The 14,237-nt window shown below is 46.7% G+C and overlaps 1 protein-coding gene across 2 annotated transcripts; it reads left to right on the forward strand.

Moving 5' to 3' along the window:
- Nucleotides 1-1,865: 1,865 nt before the first annotated feature.
- On the forward strand, nt 1,866-12,167 carry ddc (dopa decarboxylase). 2 transcript variants are annotated; one of them, XM_053843945.1, is made up of 14 exons: nt 1,866-1,947; nt 2,741-2,948; nt 3,300-3,413; nt 3,491-3,610; nt 5,482-5,616; nt 5,964-6,167; nt 6,284-6,350; nt 6,965-7,059; nt 8,171-8,238; nt 8,762-8,838; nt 9,688-9,707; nt 9,789-9,887; nt 11,463-11,564; nt 11,665-12,167. In XM_053843945.1, exons 2-14 carry the CDS (start codon nt 2,748-2,750, stop codon nt 11,851-11,853), a joined length of 1,491 nt encoding a protein of 496 aa, XP_053699920.1. In that variant the 5' UTR covers nt 1,866-1,947; nt 2,741-2,747; the 3' UTR covers nt 11,854-12,167. The 2 variants fall into 2 exon arrangements, with proteins under 2 accessions (XP_053699920.1, XP_053699921.1); XM_053843946.1 differs by having other exon boundaries at nt 5,964-6,107.
- The last annotated feature ends 2,070 nt before the right edge of the window (nt 12,168-14,237 follow it).

Raw genomic sequence — 14,237 nt, forward strand, 5'->3', positions numbered from 1 at the left:
ATGAGACACCTACAAAAGTCAGTTTATGACTTCATCCTCTATTTGTTCATTTATATTTATTTATCAACCTGAGCACAGGCACAAGCTCAATTGTTGGTCGTTTATTGCTTCACTAATCGCTTCTATTATTGTTTATTTTCTAATTTGATCTTTTTGTTTTTGTTTTTATTTGTTCCATGTACGGAAGCGCTCGCTGAGATTCTCACTGACGTTGGCAATAACGCTTTTCTGATTCTGATTCTCAAACGTGGAACTGAAACAGCGCCCTCATCCGGTGCCGGAGCCAAAACACTCATCTGTTCAAGGTGAAAGTCTCGGACCAATCCTGACCGCTTCACCCTCAACTTCTAAGTTTGGACGCGACGTCATGATGTCCAGAACGCAGTTCATCATTTCCATCAAATTATGCGCAGATGAAAAGCACCATATCAATTCAAGAAAAGCCTAAAGACCAACAATGCAACTGTGTGCAGTGACATTCAACGTACTCACCAAAGACCGAAGAGATCCAGAAGGTTCGCCGTCATCAGCACGTGACAGCTGAGCAACAGGTGCACACGACCATCACGGATGTGACGTCATTTCAACAGCGCCTTTCTCCACCTGAGAAATTATGGAAGGTAACAATATCAAATGTCCTGCAATAGTTCAATAGGACATCCTTCATTTACACAACACATTTCTGGAGAAGGGGAGCCATTGCGTTCGAGTGTCAAAAGTCCACAACCGATTCGACCGTCACTGAGTCCCAAACAAGACATTAACCAGAAGACAAACATACGTATTCAGTACGGTACATTCACCCGCCACCACAGGGCCACGTGGGAGAAACTGCACCTGAAAATTGATTTTTTTTTTTAAATGACATTAATATATATATACATATTTATATATATTAATGTCGTAAAAAATCTATATATAAAAAAATATAGTGGAGAAAATGGAGGACAGCTATTGACTGTTCCATCGTAGAAAAAAAGTCATAAATTAATAAGAGTAATAAATAATAAATATATATATAAAAAAATGGATCGTAAAGAATACGTATGTTTGTCATTTATACTTTTTTTCTACGATGGCACAGTCAATAGCTGTTCTCCATTTCCTCCACTAGATGGCGCGCCCTTACAGCGCTCAGTTACACAGCAACAGCAAGAAAGTGAGGGTGGATTTAAGGAGTCGATCCGAAGTCAGAGTTGAGACTTTGTCACCGTCTCTGCTGCGGCGTGTCACAATCTTGGGATTAACAGAATACAAGGCATGTTGTTTCGGCGAGGTAGCTTAAAGCTTAGCATGTGGGAAGATTATTCAGCGTTTTCTCGAACCTTAACACGACCCCACTCCAAAACCGAGGCGAGGGAGACCGTTTCTTTCTCTCCTTTGCTGTCCTTTCTATGATGGAGGCCCATGTTTACATGCACATAAACACTGTTGCACAAGCTCAAAATCTGAAATGTTTTGACAAATGTTTCGAGAAAACAATGCAAAAGCAGTAGAGCCAGCGACACAAGCAGTCCAGTGCTCCATATTATATCAAGAAACCGTCATGTATTCAGAATAAAATGCAGCATTTATTTTCCTCTGTGGCTACAAAACAAAAGTACAATGATGCGTTCCTCATAAGTACTCATCAAAAGTAGCCCCTACTAAGAACATCGGGACCTGCGCTGTCCAACCCAAGCCAAGGATGTCACTACATATGTGCCCCTCGCTGATGGGTACTGACCACTGCAGGACTCTCACTACTGAGTATGAACTGCTGCTCCACAGGTCGCTATTGGCTGGAGTGCAGCAGTGGTGAGGGGGGGGCGGGGAGGGCAGAGAGGGAGGTGGCAAGATAAAAGCCTCCTCTCCTGCCTCCACTCACAACCAGATTCAACACGTGTGTCTGTGCTCTGAGGAAGAGGAGCCTCCATCCTGCAGCCTCCAAGGGTCTCACCTGGAAATGTGAGTAGACTCACGCACACACACACACGCACACCGGTGTGTAATCCTATTTCAGATGGGGATAAGGATAAAGGTCTTAGAAAGAGAGCGGGCCGAACACTTGTGGAGCGATACAGCGGTACAAAGGGCAGCGTTACTGCTGGTTAGTAGCAGCAGAGCTGCTGTGGGTCGGATGAGTTTATGGTTGACCTCACACTCACGGCTCTGCTCCACTCCAGATTCTCATACTCTGACGTTCATGTTCAAATGCTCGTGCCAGTCGTCCCCACCAGTGACGCCGATTGTCTTTTTTTGCTCTGAAACCAGTCTGTTTCTGATTCACCCCATGGGAAGCAACAGTCAATACTTTTGAGTTTGTCAGTGAGATGAAGCGAAGCAGGGCTCAGCAGATGAGCAGAGGGGCTCAGACCCTCTGGAAGAGGCAGCTTTGTCTTCAGGGTGATGTCGAACACAAGAGTGATCACTGAACACCAGCCTCGGTCTCATCATGTGACCAGAAACCCAGAGTCGTCCCTTGCATGAGGCGAGCCACCGAGCCCTTCTGAAACAGTGCTACAATGAGACCTGAGCAAAGCACTCAGCGAGCGCAGACCTCTGTGACCTCCAAGTCTGAAGACATCGCTTCAGCATTTGGTTCACACCACCCATGTTGGAGGAGAAACTAGCGAGCGAGTCACCCAGCATTTGATGTTGGTGTTTAATATCATGGCTAGCGTTGGCTTGAATGGCGGGTAGCTAATCTGGCGCCATGTCGTGACATAAGCGCACGGTGAAAGATAAATGTTTCCCGCAGTGTTGAAATGGACGTAGAAGAATTCCGGCGTCTTGGCAAGGAGATGGTGGACTACGTGGCTGATTACTGGAAGACCATCGAGGAGCGGCCCGTCTACCCGGACGTAGAGCCGGGCTACCTCCGGCCGCTCATCCCCACCGAGGCGCCGCAGGAGCCCGAGACGTTCGAGGACGTGATGAAAGACGTGGAGAGAGTCATCATGCCGGGGGTGAGCGCGTTGTCCTTTCCAGTTATTCTTACTGCTTTTCCACCAAAAACAAAATCGTAATGACTCTTAGTTGCTCTGAAAGTTGAGGCTGCGTGGCAGGAAAGCAGAGGCGGAAACAGAAAGTAGAGCTCTAGTCTGATGCTTTAAGGTGCTGTCAAATTGGGGTTTCTTATTTAAATAGTTCACGACAAGAACAGAGATGAGGACGGACAGTCACATCCTCAGAAAGGCCGCGCACTGCTAGTGAGTTGCTAACAAGTTGAGGATTCAGCAAAACCGCTCGAGCAGAGCAAGTTAGCTGAATCTACCACAAGGTGTCCCAGCGCCCTGACTGACAGCTGGATGTTGCAGATCACCCACTGGAACAGCCCGTACTTCTACGCCTACTTCCCGACTGGCTGCTCCCACCCCAGCCTGCTGGCGGACATGCTGTGTGGCGCTCTGAGCTGCATCGGCTTCAGCTGGGTCCGTTTCACCTTCCACATTTCATGTGCGGCGGCGTGGTGGCGCTCGACCTGACCTCCGCTGTGGTTGACCTTTAGGCGGCCAGTCCCGCCTGCACGGAGCTGGAGACGGTGATGATGGACTGGCTGGGGAAGATGATGCAGCTGCCCGAGTGCTTTTTAGCATCGTCTGGAGGCCAAGGTGGAGGTGTCCTGCAGGTGAGTGGCCCTCAGTAAACTGCTCAGAACAAACATCAATTCAGTGCACGGCGCACAAGGACACCTAGTGGTGACCTTTGAGAACGCACCTGCACTTCTGCTACTTATGAAAGCCAGTACTAAAAGGATCATAACGACAGCCAGTATTGTTTTACTTCAAAAACTGTAGCAACAAACAACTTAACAATATTTGAACAGAGCTCAGTGAAATTTACAGTAAATGGTAATTTCGGAACAAGCAGCAGATAAAGAAAGAAAAACTACATCTGGGTGGACTCAGTGGAGGTCTGCACTGTCTGAGTGCCTTTCTGATCATTGTCCGACGACACAAGTACAACTACCTCTAATTCTCGCTACTGCTACCACACCTACTTTAACTACCTATAGTACTTCATCGGAAAAAAACAGATTCTCATTTTACTGCAAATGCCACGACTAATACTGCTCACGCCGACTGCAGCTTCTAGTTTCACAACAACCATTCCCAGTGCTGTTACTGTAGTATTAGGACCTCAACATTTGTACTGCTACTATTAACTGAGGTGATCACTTCCTCCTGAAATACTACTTTCAATGCTATTAGTGGAATTATTTCTGCATCTTTTGCACAAGTTTTACCAGGTCTACTCCTCTTGCTGCAACACCCACTACCTCTGCTGCCGTTTTGTAGAACTACCAAAGTACTACAAAAGGTTTTGACTCACAGAAGACAGTTGATGTCCTGGCAGGTCAGAGGCGAAGCCTTCGTCGCTTCTGTTTTCTCTAATAGAAATGTAAACAGAGCAGGAGCATATGGATTGAGGAGACGGTGGATAAGTATTCAGGTTTGTGCTCTCAGTGGAAAAATCATCTGCATTTGTTGCCATCGATTTTCACATTTCTGGACACCTGCTGTTTAAATGGCGGGAAATCGTCCTCGGCACGTCGGCTGGGTGGCGGACGGAGCGGGGATTGTTCCGTGTGACTGAAGGCTAAACACCACTTTAGTCATTTTATTGACAGAAACAGAGGACGTCATCTGGCGGAGAGTGTCGGAGCATGAGAGCGCACTCTGACGACAGATCACTCCAAGCCTCGCACCCACCTGTGTGTGAGGCTGGAGCGTTTTCATCTGATTCATGTTTAAGTGCGTCCCTCCTCCTCCTCCTCCTCCTCCTCACTATGGCAACACGCTGCCTCACTCTGGCGGCGCAGATGAGAGCGCCGACAGCCGGCCGCTGCTCCGCCGCAGCCTCACATTTGAACACACATAAATCTGTTGTATACGTTTTCTCCTACTCTAAACTCAGAGCGTTTATTTGTTGACAGGGTTTACTCACAGCAGGTACCCGAGTGTGTGTACCTCTGGATACCTCCACTGGTTTCTCTCTATATCGAGGGTCTAGTCTGAGCCTCTCCCGGTCGACTGAGCTCCTCACCGGACCTCAAATCGACTCGTTCATAGACGCTACACATCTTGTTTGGCTGACTCAGTCAGTACTTGTGACTGGACCTTAAATCTTGAGGTTGAATACTTTCTTGGTGGGTCCCTGATCAATACCCTGATGGGCTGATTGATCAGCCATATTGACACGTATTGGAGCTGTGTGTTTGCACCCTGGTATTTAAGTTAGGGAGAGCCTCCATGGACCGTGATGTTTGCTGATGGCACAGAGATCTGTGGTGAGAATCGAGATGAGAAGCTGGAGAGATACAAGCTATCATGTAGTGTAGTATATATGTAGTCTGTAGTTTTGCTCCACACATGACACGACGTTTAGAGTAACAGCAGTACTTTGATACCAGATAATCACTGTATATTAATGAGTGAAGCGACGGACGCTGGGCACCAGGAGGAGCCGAGAGTGAGCCTCTGTCTTGCTTCCTCTCAGGGCACCGCCAGCGAGGCCACGCTCATGTCCCTGCTGGCCGCGCGCTGCAAGGCGCTGCGGCAGATCCAGGTCCTGCACCCGGAATGGAGCGAGCCTGAAATCTTCTCCAAACTCATCGCGTACACGTCTGAGCAGGTGAGTCGGCCAGTTCAAAACAGGGTGGTTAGGCCATCGCAAATCTCAGGAACTCAGCACAGACCAGCAATAATTCTGAGCTCATCTAGCAGGTCACGCTCCCAGGATCCATCACAGAATCCATGAGTCCAAGCCTGACTTCATTACTAAAGCAAAGGTTGGAGGCAGTGGCTCAGTCTGGCCGCAGCTGATCAGGTTTAATTCCAGGCTGGACCTGTGATTAGGTTAGGAAGTGACCAGAGAGCCACGTAGACCTTTACTGGGAGAACACTACCGAGAGAAGGGTCGGGCCGCCGAGTGGTCAAGACGTGGTCTTGAGAAAGTGACGTACAAATGTGTTTCTTCAGGCTCATTCTTCTGTGGAGCGAGCAGGTCTGATCGCCTCGGTGACCATGAGGATGGTCCCCACAGACAACAGCTATGCCATGAGGCTGGACCTGCTGAAGAGGATGGTGGAGGAGGACAAAGCAGCAGGACTCATCCCCGTCTATGTACGAGAGCAGCACAGTCGTCATCACAGTAATAGCATTTGTGTTCAGCCCGAGGCCACAGTTAAGGACACTGCTGGTTAATCTGATGCTGCTATTGTCTCGCAAACACACACGAAAGTCGACTCCTGGTGTTCCAGTTTTGCTTCTGTGACACCGTCGTTCCTGTCCTCCTGCAGGTGTGTGCGACTCTTGGCACGACACCATCGTGTGCGTTCGACAACATCGCGGAACTGGGACCTTATTGTGAGTGACAGCTCGCTTTTTCTGTTCACTTCATCAGCCAAACCACTATTGAATCATTGCACTTCAAAAAGTGAATTCTTGGAATTCTTGACTTTAGCATAGATTTCTCACATGGCTGAGCAGGCCATATTTGGCCCCCAGGCCAGGGGTTTGACACACTGGTGCGGAGGTGGGCAATTCAATTTCCTATAAGGCCACATTATAAACTGTGGGAGGGGCCACCATGGCAAAAGACAGGCGGCGATGACTGAGAAACGTGACGGAAAAAAAAATCTTAAGTAAACAAGGATGAAATGAACCATTAAAGATTCAGTGGATGCAAGGATATTAAGTTAAGACATTAAGAGTAAACATGGTATGAAACCTATAAAAATATTCAATTTAATTTGAATATAAATAATAATAAAACCTATGTACAAATATCAATGAGATATTAAAAGGAAATTAATTTCAAAATATATTTTCAATTTTCTTTCAATGTATTTTGAGGAACAAAAAATACCGCCGTAAAAACACAGGCAAAAGGCCGCATATGGCCCCCGGGCCGCACTTTGCCCAGGTCTGTACTAGTGAGTCAAGCCTTCTCTCTGACACATTCCCCTCATGTGTTCCAGGTAAGGAGGCAAACCTCTGGCTGCACGTGGACGCGGCGTACGCCGGCAGCGCCTTCATCTGTCCTGAATTCCGACATCTCTTGAACGGCATTGAGGTGGGTTTTGGCATCGAACGCTACACTGAAAAATGTCAAGCATTTATCGTAATGAAGATCTCTGCTGGTGCGAGATAACCAAGTCCAAGTGAAACGTCACTGGAGCACGAACACATCGATGACATCCGCCCGCTGTATTTTCGTTTGAAACGGCCGTCACGTTAATGTCAAGCAGGAAGCGTGCACGAGTGAGCAACAGGCGCGGCGATCGGCACGATATGCGGCCGCATCAATCTGCCTTTTAGGGCTTTGAACGCTCTCCTCCAGCAGGCGCAGAGATAAGGACCCAGTCATTTCCTGAGGCAGCGGCCAACCTTTACACATCACACTTTATTACACACAAGTTGAAACAACAGCGAGCGGCAAGACGCTTTCGAGAATAACAAACGGAACGCGACGGCAAATACAAACAGAAAATGTGACGGTGAATTCAGCCATTTGAAGAGTGAGATCATCACGAGGATGTGCACATCAGTGCCACTAAGACCCGCAACACTGCTGCTGACCTCGAAGGCAACTTTCATGTGGCAATGTAAAAGAGCTTCATTCCTAGAAAACTAGAAAACCCAGTCCAAGTATCTTGGAGCCCGGTCATCTGGGAGAGATCTTAGAATGCCTCCTTCCTGGTGAGGGGTTACTGTGTCCAGCTGGAAGGAGGCCCTGGGTCTAACCTAGGAAAGACTATATCTCTGGGTTGGCTGAGAAGAATTTGAAAGAGGTTTTAGGGGAGAGGGAAGTCTGGGCCTCTCTGATCCTGCTGCTGCCCCTGCGACCCACCCTCAGATAAGTTAGATGGTGGGTGTTTCAGTCTGTGGTGACACTGTCATGGGGCACCACAGATGGACACAGGACGGACGCCGGATGCATGGTTGCTAGGATACAAGTGGCCGCTCTCAATCTGCCTGCAGCCTGTCAGCCATTGTCTTGCTCGAGCAGGTTATTGCGAAGGAAGAGAGGAAAGGAAATTGCAAAAGATATCCAGGGAAAAGATGAGGAGAGATTAGACAGGTGTGTGGCAGCGTCAATATGGAGCACCTCCCTCACTGCGTCCTGCTATGAGACCACCTCCTCAGCTAACCAACGTGACCATCACCGTCATCTCCTCCTCCAGTTTGCAGATTCATTCAACTTCAACCCGCACAAGTGGCTTTTGATCAACTTCGACTGCTCGGCCTTTTGGTGAGTTGACGTTCTTCACGCATGCAGCAGCTCCATCAGAGCCCACAGGGCTCCACTCCATCCTCACCTCTTTCACTGCAGCTATAAAAAGCAGGACAACACAGCTGGCAAACACAGCCGCCTCCCCACCACTGGGCGGAAACTGCCTCCAAAATAAACAGATGCTTCTTCTGTCAATGAGATTGTAGCTCAAGTGCAGTGATCGCTGAGCTGCGTTCATTTTTATCGATTTATAGAAATCTTTTTTTAACCACCTCATGAATCCAATAAAATATTACTGAATTAAATTTGCCATAATAGGATTTATCATTTTGATTTATAAAGTGGCTGCATTATTATTATTATTATTGTTATTTTTTCACCTGAATTTTTTAGACCAACCTGATACAGTCTACATTTCATCTCATGTTCTCTTCAACCTCAGTAACATAAAGATCAACAGCACAAAACGTCCTTCTGTCAGTGTCTATTCTCCTTTTAATCATCTCAAACTGAATCTGTCTCTGGCAACTTTGGTCTACAGGGTGAGGAACAAAGTGGACCTGGTGGGCGCCTTCAAGGTGGAGCCGGTCTACCTGAAATACGAGAAGCAGGACGCAGGTGACCGACCGTCTGCCTTCTTCACACTCATGAGCTCAAAGCTCTTGCTCCTCACGTGACTATCCACTGCAGTCTGTGGCAGAACAACCACACAGTTCTCATCTGATCAGCTCAGGAGGTTCAACATATCTATGACTTGAAGTCGATAAGTACGGTCAGGAAGTCGGCGGTACAGAGGCGGAAATGAGTGGCTTGAAGCCTTCGCAGAGCAGTTCCAACTGTTACTATACACACACACACACACACACACACACACACACACACACATATATAAAGCCTGTTAAAAGTTCAAACCTTAAATTCAATTTCTAGCTCTTGTTTAATATGAAATTAAACATTTCTCTTCAAAGCCAGCAGAGACAGATGTGCAGAAGTGTAAAGCAAAACACTACAGAGGTCAAGCTGATGAATGGTCTGCTGCTTGACAGACAGACAGACGATGACATGACCTCCACCATGGAGGTCATGAAAAATAGCAGTTGATTAAAACGCTGCAATAAAAAGAAGCAACAGGGCTCCACACTGCCGCCTGTAGGAGCGTCATGGCACTACAACTCAGTGGTGGCCACTGGAAACGCTTCCCTGGCTTCACTCTGCAGAGGCTCTCAGCTGTTGTTTATCCGGCAAACAGCGAGAGCACGAAGCAGCTGCCTCCCACCTTCACTGACAAAAGCCTTCGGTCTAATGAGTGCTTATTAGCCGCCGCTCACACAGGCTCCTCTTCAGCAGTGAGCTGAGAGGCTCTGGACAAAAGCCTCCCACACAATAGAACATCATCTGCACACACCTCTGCATGGTCATTCTCCAGTGCTGACACATGTGGTGACGGCCTGTCCTTTCTCTCCAAAGGTCTGATCACAGATTACCGGGTAAGATATTCAGCTCTCTCCCGTTCAGAGCGCCTCCATCCATGCTCAGCACCTTCACCCTCGCACGTGTCTCACCCTCAGCACTGGCAGATTCCACTGGGACGACGCTTTCGCTCCTTAAAAATGTGGTTCACATTCCGAATGCTCGGAGTTGGGAGACTTCAGGAGAATATACGGAAGGTAAGAGAATGGGGGCCCAATATTGAGATCAACTAATACATTACATTACATTTTTAGTCCATATACTACAATTTCCCATATTGGGACTGATGAAGTCTTTCATTTGAACACATTTTACACTTGATGAATGTTTTATGTGTGTGTTTATTTTGTACATCAACAAACCAAAAAAGTGAGAAACTACCAGTAAGCTCTCTGAATAAACACACAAAGTATAATGTCACTAGAGAGTTGCTCTTCAGGTCGTTCTTCAGAACCTTAACTCGTGCTGCTGGAGGAGCAGCCTGAGCAACTGCTCCACCAAACAGACTTGACAAAGCTCTGCCAGAATAAATTGGATGGCTGCCTTAATCCTCCTCACACCTGCAGCCTCTTGTCTGCTTCATCAGCACGTCTCACTCCAACAAGGTGACACGCTTTCCACAGCATCATTGCCACGTTCCTCTGCAGTTCATGCCCAGTCATCATAACCTACTGTGTGAATGACTCTGTCTCTATCGAGTCGCTGAACTTCACTCCACAAACCTGAAGCTAATGATTGATCAGAGCGACCGTGGGTGTTTCTGGGTGATAACTGGATAACAGGAGCAATATTGCGTGTCAGTTATTCTATTACCTTTGTTACCAAACACATATTGACAGAAACGTTGGACCTCAGGTGGGTCAACTTTTCCCACACACTTCAGTGAAATACAGAACTATGCTATCTTCATATCCCGACTTCTTCCACCTCCCTTCGCTCCCACTCTGCTTCTGTTTCTTGTCCTGGGTCAATCGAATCAGCCTGCTCTGTTTCCGCAGCAGCACTGACGCCCTTCAGCTTGTTCACGTCTGCTCACAGAGCTGCAGCGAGCGAGCGCCTGCCGCTCATACGTACATGCTGCTGAGACGGAGGATTACTGTCCCATATGAAACGGCTCAGCCTCCTGCCAGTAACGTCACGTTCGTAAACTCTAGTGGCGAGTCGCAGTGAGGAGACCTGCTGGGGGTCTCGATGCTGCTCCCATCAGGAACCACTTAACCATAGAAGCACAAGTGACTCCGGCACAAATGTGTAACTTCACAAGTTGACTTCAAAAACAACAGACCAAAGTCCAAAATCTAAAAATATTTTTAAGAGAAAAAAAAAAATGATCGGTAGAGTGGCTATACATCATAAACATCATATTTTACATTAAGTGACACCTTTTCTTATTACAGGTAAATACAATAATATATCAAGACTCAATAGAAACCGCTTCCGATTTCATTCATTATATTCATTTCATTTTTGAAGGACACAAATAAAAACAGGTGAAACAGAGTCAGTCAATTAAATATGTACTTGAATGTCAATGATTATATTTAAATAAAATATGAACTTGAAACAATATTTTTATTTCTATTTTTGTTTACTTTGGAAAGGTAGTAAAGAATAAACAGGCCAGTGGATGGAGGTGCGGCGCTGCCCTCTAGTGGTCACGAGCTCATCTCTCTCTGTCACATGAAGGATAAAAACGTCCATAATATCTTCATCCCTGTGTTTTTACGACGGAAATGCCTTGATAATGAAATGTGATCATGTTTCTCTCACAGCAAGTGGCTCTGGCACGCGAGTTTGAGGGTCTAGTCCGGGCGGACGACAGGTTTGAGATCAGTGCGGAGGTCATCATGGGCCTCGTCTGCTTCAGACTCAAGGTAACGCTTCCTTCTCCTCTCCCTCTGATCATCATGTTGTAGTAGTGAACACTGCTGTTTTCGTGGTTTGGTTCGGACTCACCTTTCTTGGCCACGGCAGGGCTCCAACGAGCAGAACCAGGAGCTGCTGAAGCAGATCACCAAGTGCAGAGAGATCCACCTGGTGCCTTGCGAGCTCTCCGGGAAGTTCGTCCTGCGCTTCGCCATCTGCTCGCGCTACACCGAATCCCGCCACGTGCAGGTGGCGTGGCGGCACATCGCCCAACTGGCCACAGGAATCCTGAAGTAGCAGCCGCACCTGCGAAGCACAAAAGGGAAAGACAGGTTCAGTGAGCAGCAGGCCTTAATTTGCTGACCGTGCGATCATGACATACATTTGAAGACAGACAATTATTTAGATTCTGTTTCTTTACGCTTTGCTATTTTATCGTGAACGTCTGAGTGAACTGAGACTCTCATGAGAATGTACTGCTACTTGTCTGTCTGGGCGAGTTGTTGGGCAACAGCTGTGTTACATGGTGTCACTGTGCGTTTGTTTTTGTAAAGGTGATCAAGTGGTCCTCAAGGTACTCGTGAATAAATGGCCAGTGTGCTTTACATACTTGAAAGAACGTGGATTCATTTTTACAGCATCTTCCATCCATAACGCAACACACTGCAGCTCACAGACAGGTGGCGACACCACGTCTCAGACGCACCTTCATCTCTCTACAATGATCTGACACTGCACCGTGCAGCTTCTGGCCCTGGAGGCCGAAGGCTCTCCTCAAAATATAGACAGAGACTGAGCGTCGGAGGTGAATTCTTCACCCGGGTGAGAGTTTAATACGCTTTACTCGCTTCTATTTCAGTTCTCGCAGATAGGAAGTGCTTGTCACTTTACATCTGGGTGATCTTTAGCTGAACCACTGCTGCAGTGCAGCTGGTGAAGCGAACGCCGGAGGCACACAGGCTGTCTGTTCTGATCAAATCATAAATAAGACGCTGTTACGAAGGTCTTGTTGATAAAGTGCTTGCACCGGTGCACTTGAACCACATTAATAATTCATATCCTTTAACAAGGCATTGGGTAGAATCAACTTGAATAATTTATGGACCTACAGATATATTTATAACAGCGATACAAGTGAGCCCAAGCACTGCGGCATGGACTAGATCTGATTTATTTACATTCAAAAGTGAGTAAAATTGACATCGCTGTAACTCCTCTAGCAATCCACTAGAGGGCAATGTGGGTGAGGGAGTAAGCGCAGGGAGGCGCAGACACAGTATCTATGGATATGTGAGGCGGAATCAACATCTAGACTGAACCCGCCTCTGCTCTGACACGCTCTCTCATGCTCACGTGATCTGGAGACATCTGATGGCGCTCACACCTCTAATCCTGTCCTGTTGACATCAAACTATTTCTGGTCCATGACAACAGATCAGACACGGCACAAGCTGCGACTTGACTTTCTGTGAACACTTACTTTATGAGATTCTTCATCCCTCCCCTGCCACAGGCGCTATGACTTAAACATCCACTCAGTCGTATCCATAACTCGGCATGAACAACATTTCAAGCCGAGTTACGCGGTGACATCTTCTAAAAGTTGTTGTAATGGCTGAGCAGAAGGAGCAATATCAGTCGACACACAAGCGGAGACCAGCAAGATTTCTGACAGGAAACCGAGGTCAGATGCATTTGCCCCATGAGTTGACGGTGTTTTTAGATGTATTATTTATTATAAGTACATAACGTTCTTACAGTTCCGATTCCACATGCTATTTTTTTGGTTGTCTGTATTTTGTTCATTTTTCATTTCAGATTTTTCTTCAATTAAATTGACTAAGTTTCACCTTTCATTTAAGTTCTTTGCTTGTATTCATTATTATTTTATTCATTTATAATGGCAATACATTAAAACAATTTAGTTTTTCACTTTATATTTAACAGTATTTTCAGTATTCCATCAATGTATTAAAATAAAAAGAAGAACATTTTAGTCTTAAAACAAGAACATGCTATATTAACTGCTGACATGGTGGTGGTGACTAAAACAGAAAGAACAAAAGGCCAAAAAATTAGGACATAGTTATAGTTTGACATTAAACGGGCCACAAAAATACAGGCATCGGGCTGCTTATGGGCCCCGAGCCGCACTTTGCCCAGGTCTGGTCTGGTCTGGGTGCATACTACATTTTTTAAATCATAAATATTTCCCTTTTTCACTGGTATTTTTTATTTTCCTCTCAGTCAGTGCGAGTAAGAGAAGCACCGCCCCACCTCCTCCAGCCGTTTGGCTCAGGTCGATGGTGGTCAGCTCCATATTAATGCTCAGCCATTTAAAACCAAACCAAAAGGCCCCTGTGAATCTCGCCGGCGCACTTTGTCTGTCCCGCACAGGACAGATGATGTCAGCTCCACCATTTACTGGAGACACTTGGGAGACATCACATTTGAAAACATCACAATCCTCCGCCCATCACCTCATAACTGAATGGCCGGTCACACTGGAGACGCGATGCGATCGCTTTACACAACATTTAATGCGCAGCGTTTAACAGCGCTCAGATGGTTGTTCACTCAAACTTACAATACTATCAGCGTAATTGTTTCCTTCTGATAATCCAATCACAGTCGGACGGGTGTCGTTTCACAGCTGCCAGAGTATCAGGCTCGAGTTACAC

The sequence above is a fragment of the Synchiropus splendidus genome, chromosome 15 (assembly GCF_027744825.2).
Source record: "Synchiropus splendidus isolate RoL2022-P1 chromosome 15, RoL_Sspl_1.0, whole genome shotgun sequence".
NCBI classification, from domain to species: Eukaryota; Metazoa; Chordata; class Actinopteri; order Syngnathiformes; family Callionymidae; genus Synchiropus; species Synchiropus splendidus.

What these genes read in the sequence shown, in the direction of transcription:
- ddc (XM_053843945.1), top strand. Translation starts at nt 2,748, where the DNA reads ATGGACGTAGAAGAATTCCGGCGTCTTGGCAAGGAGATGGTGGACTAC. An exon ending in AGAGAGTCATCATGCCGGGG is followed by an intron (nt 2,949 to 3,299) that starts GTGAGCGCGTTG and finishes TGGATGTTGCAG; the next exon opens with ATCACCCACTGGAACAGCCC. An exon ending in TCGTCTGCTTCAGACTCAAG is followed by an intron (nt 11,565 to 11,664) that starts GTAACGCTTCCT and finishes TGGCCACGGCAG; the next exon opens with GGCTCCAACGAGCAGAACCA.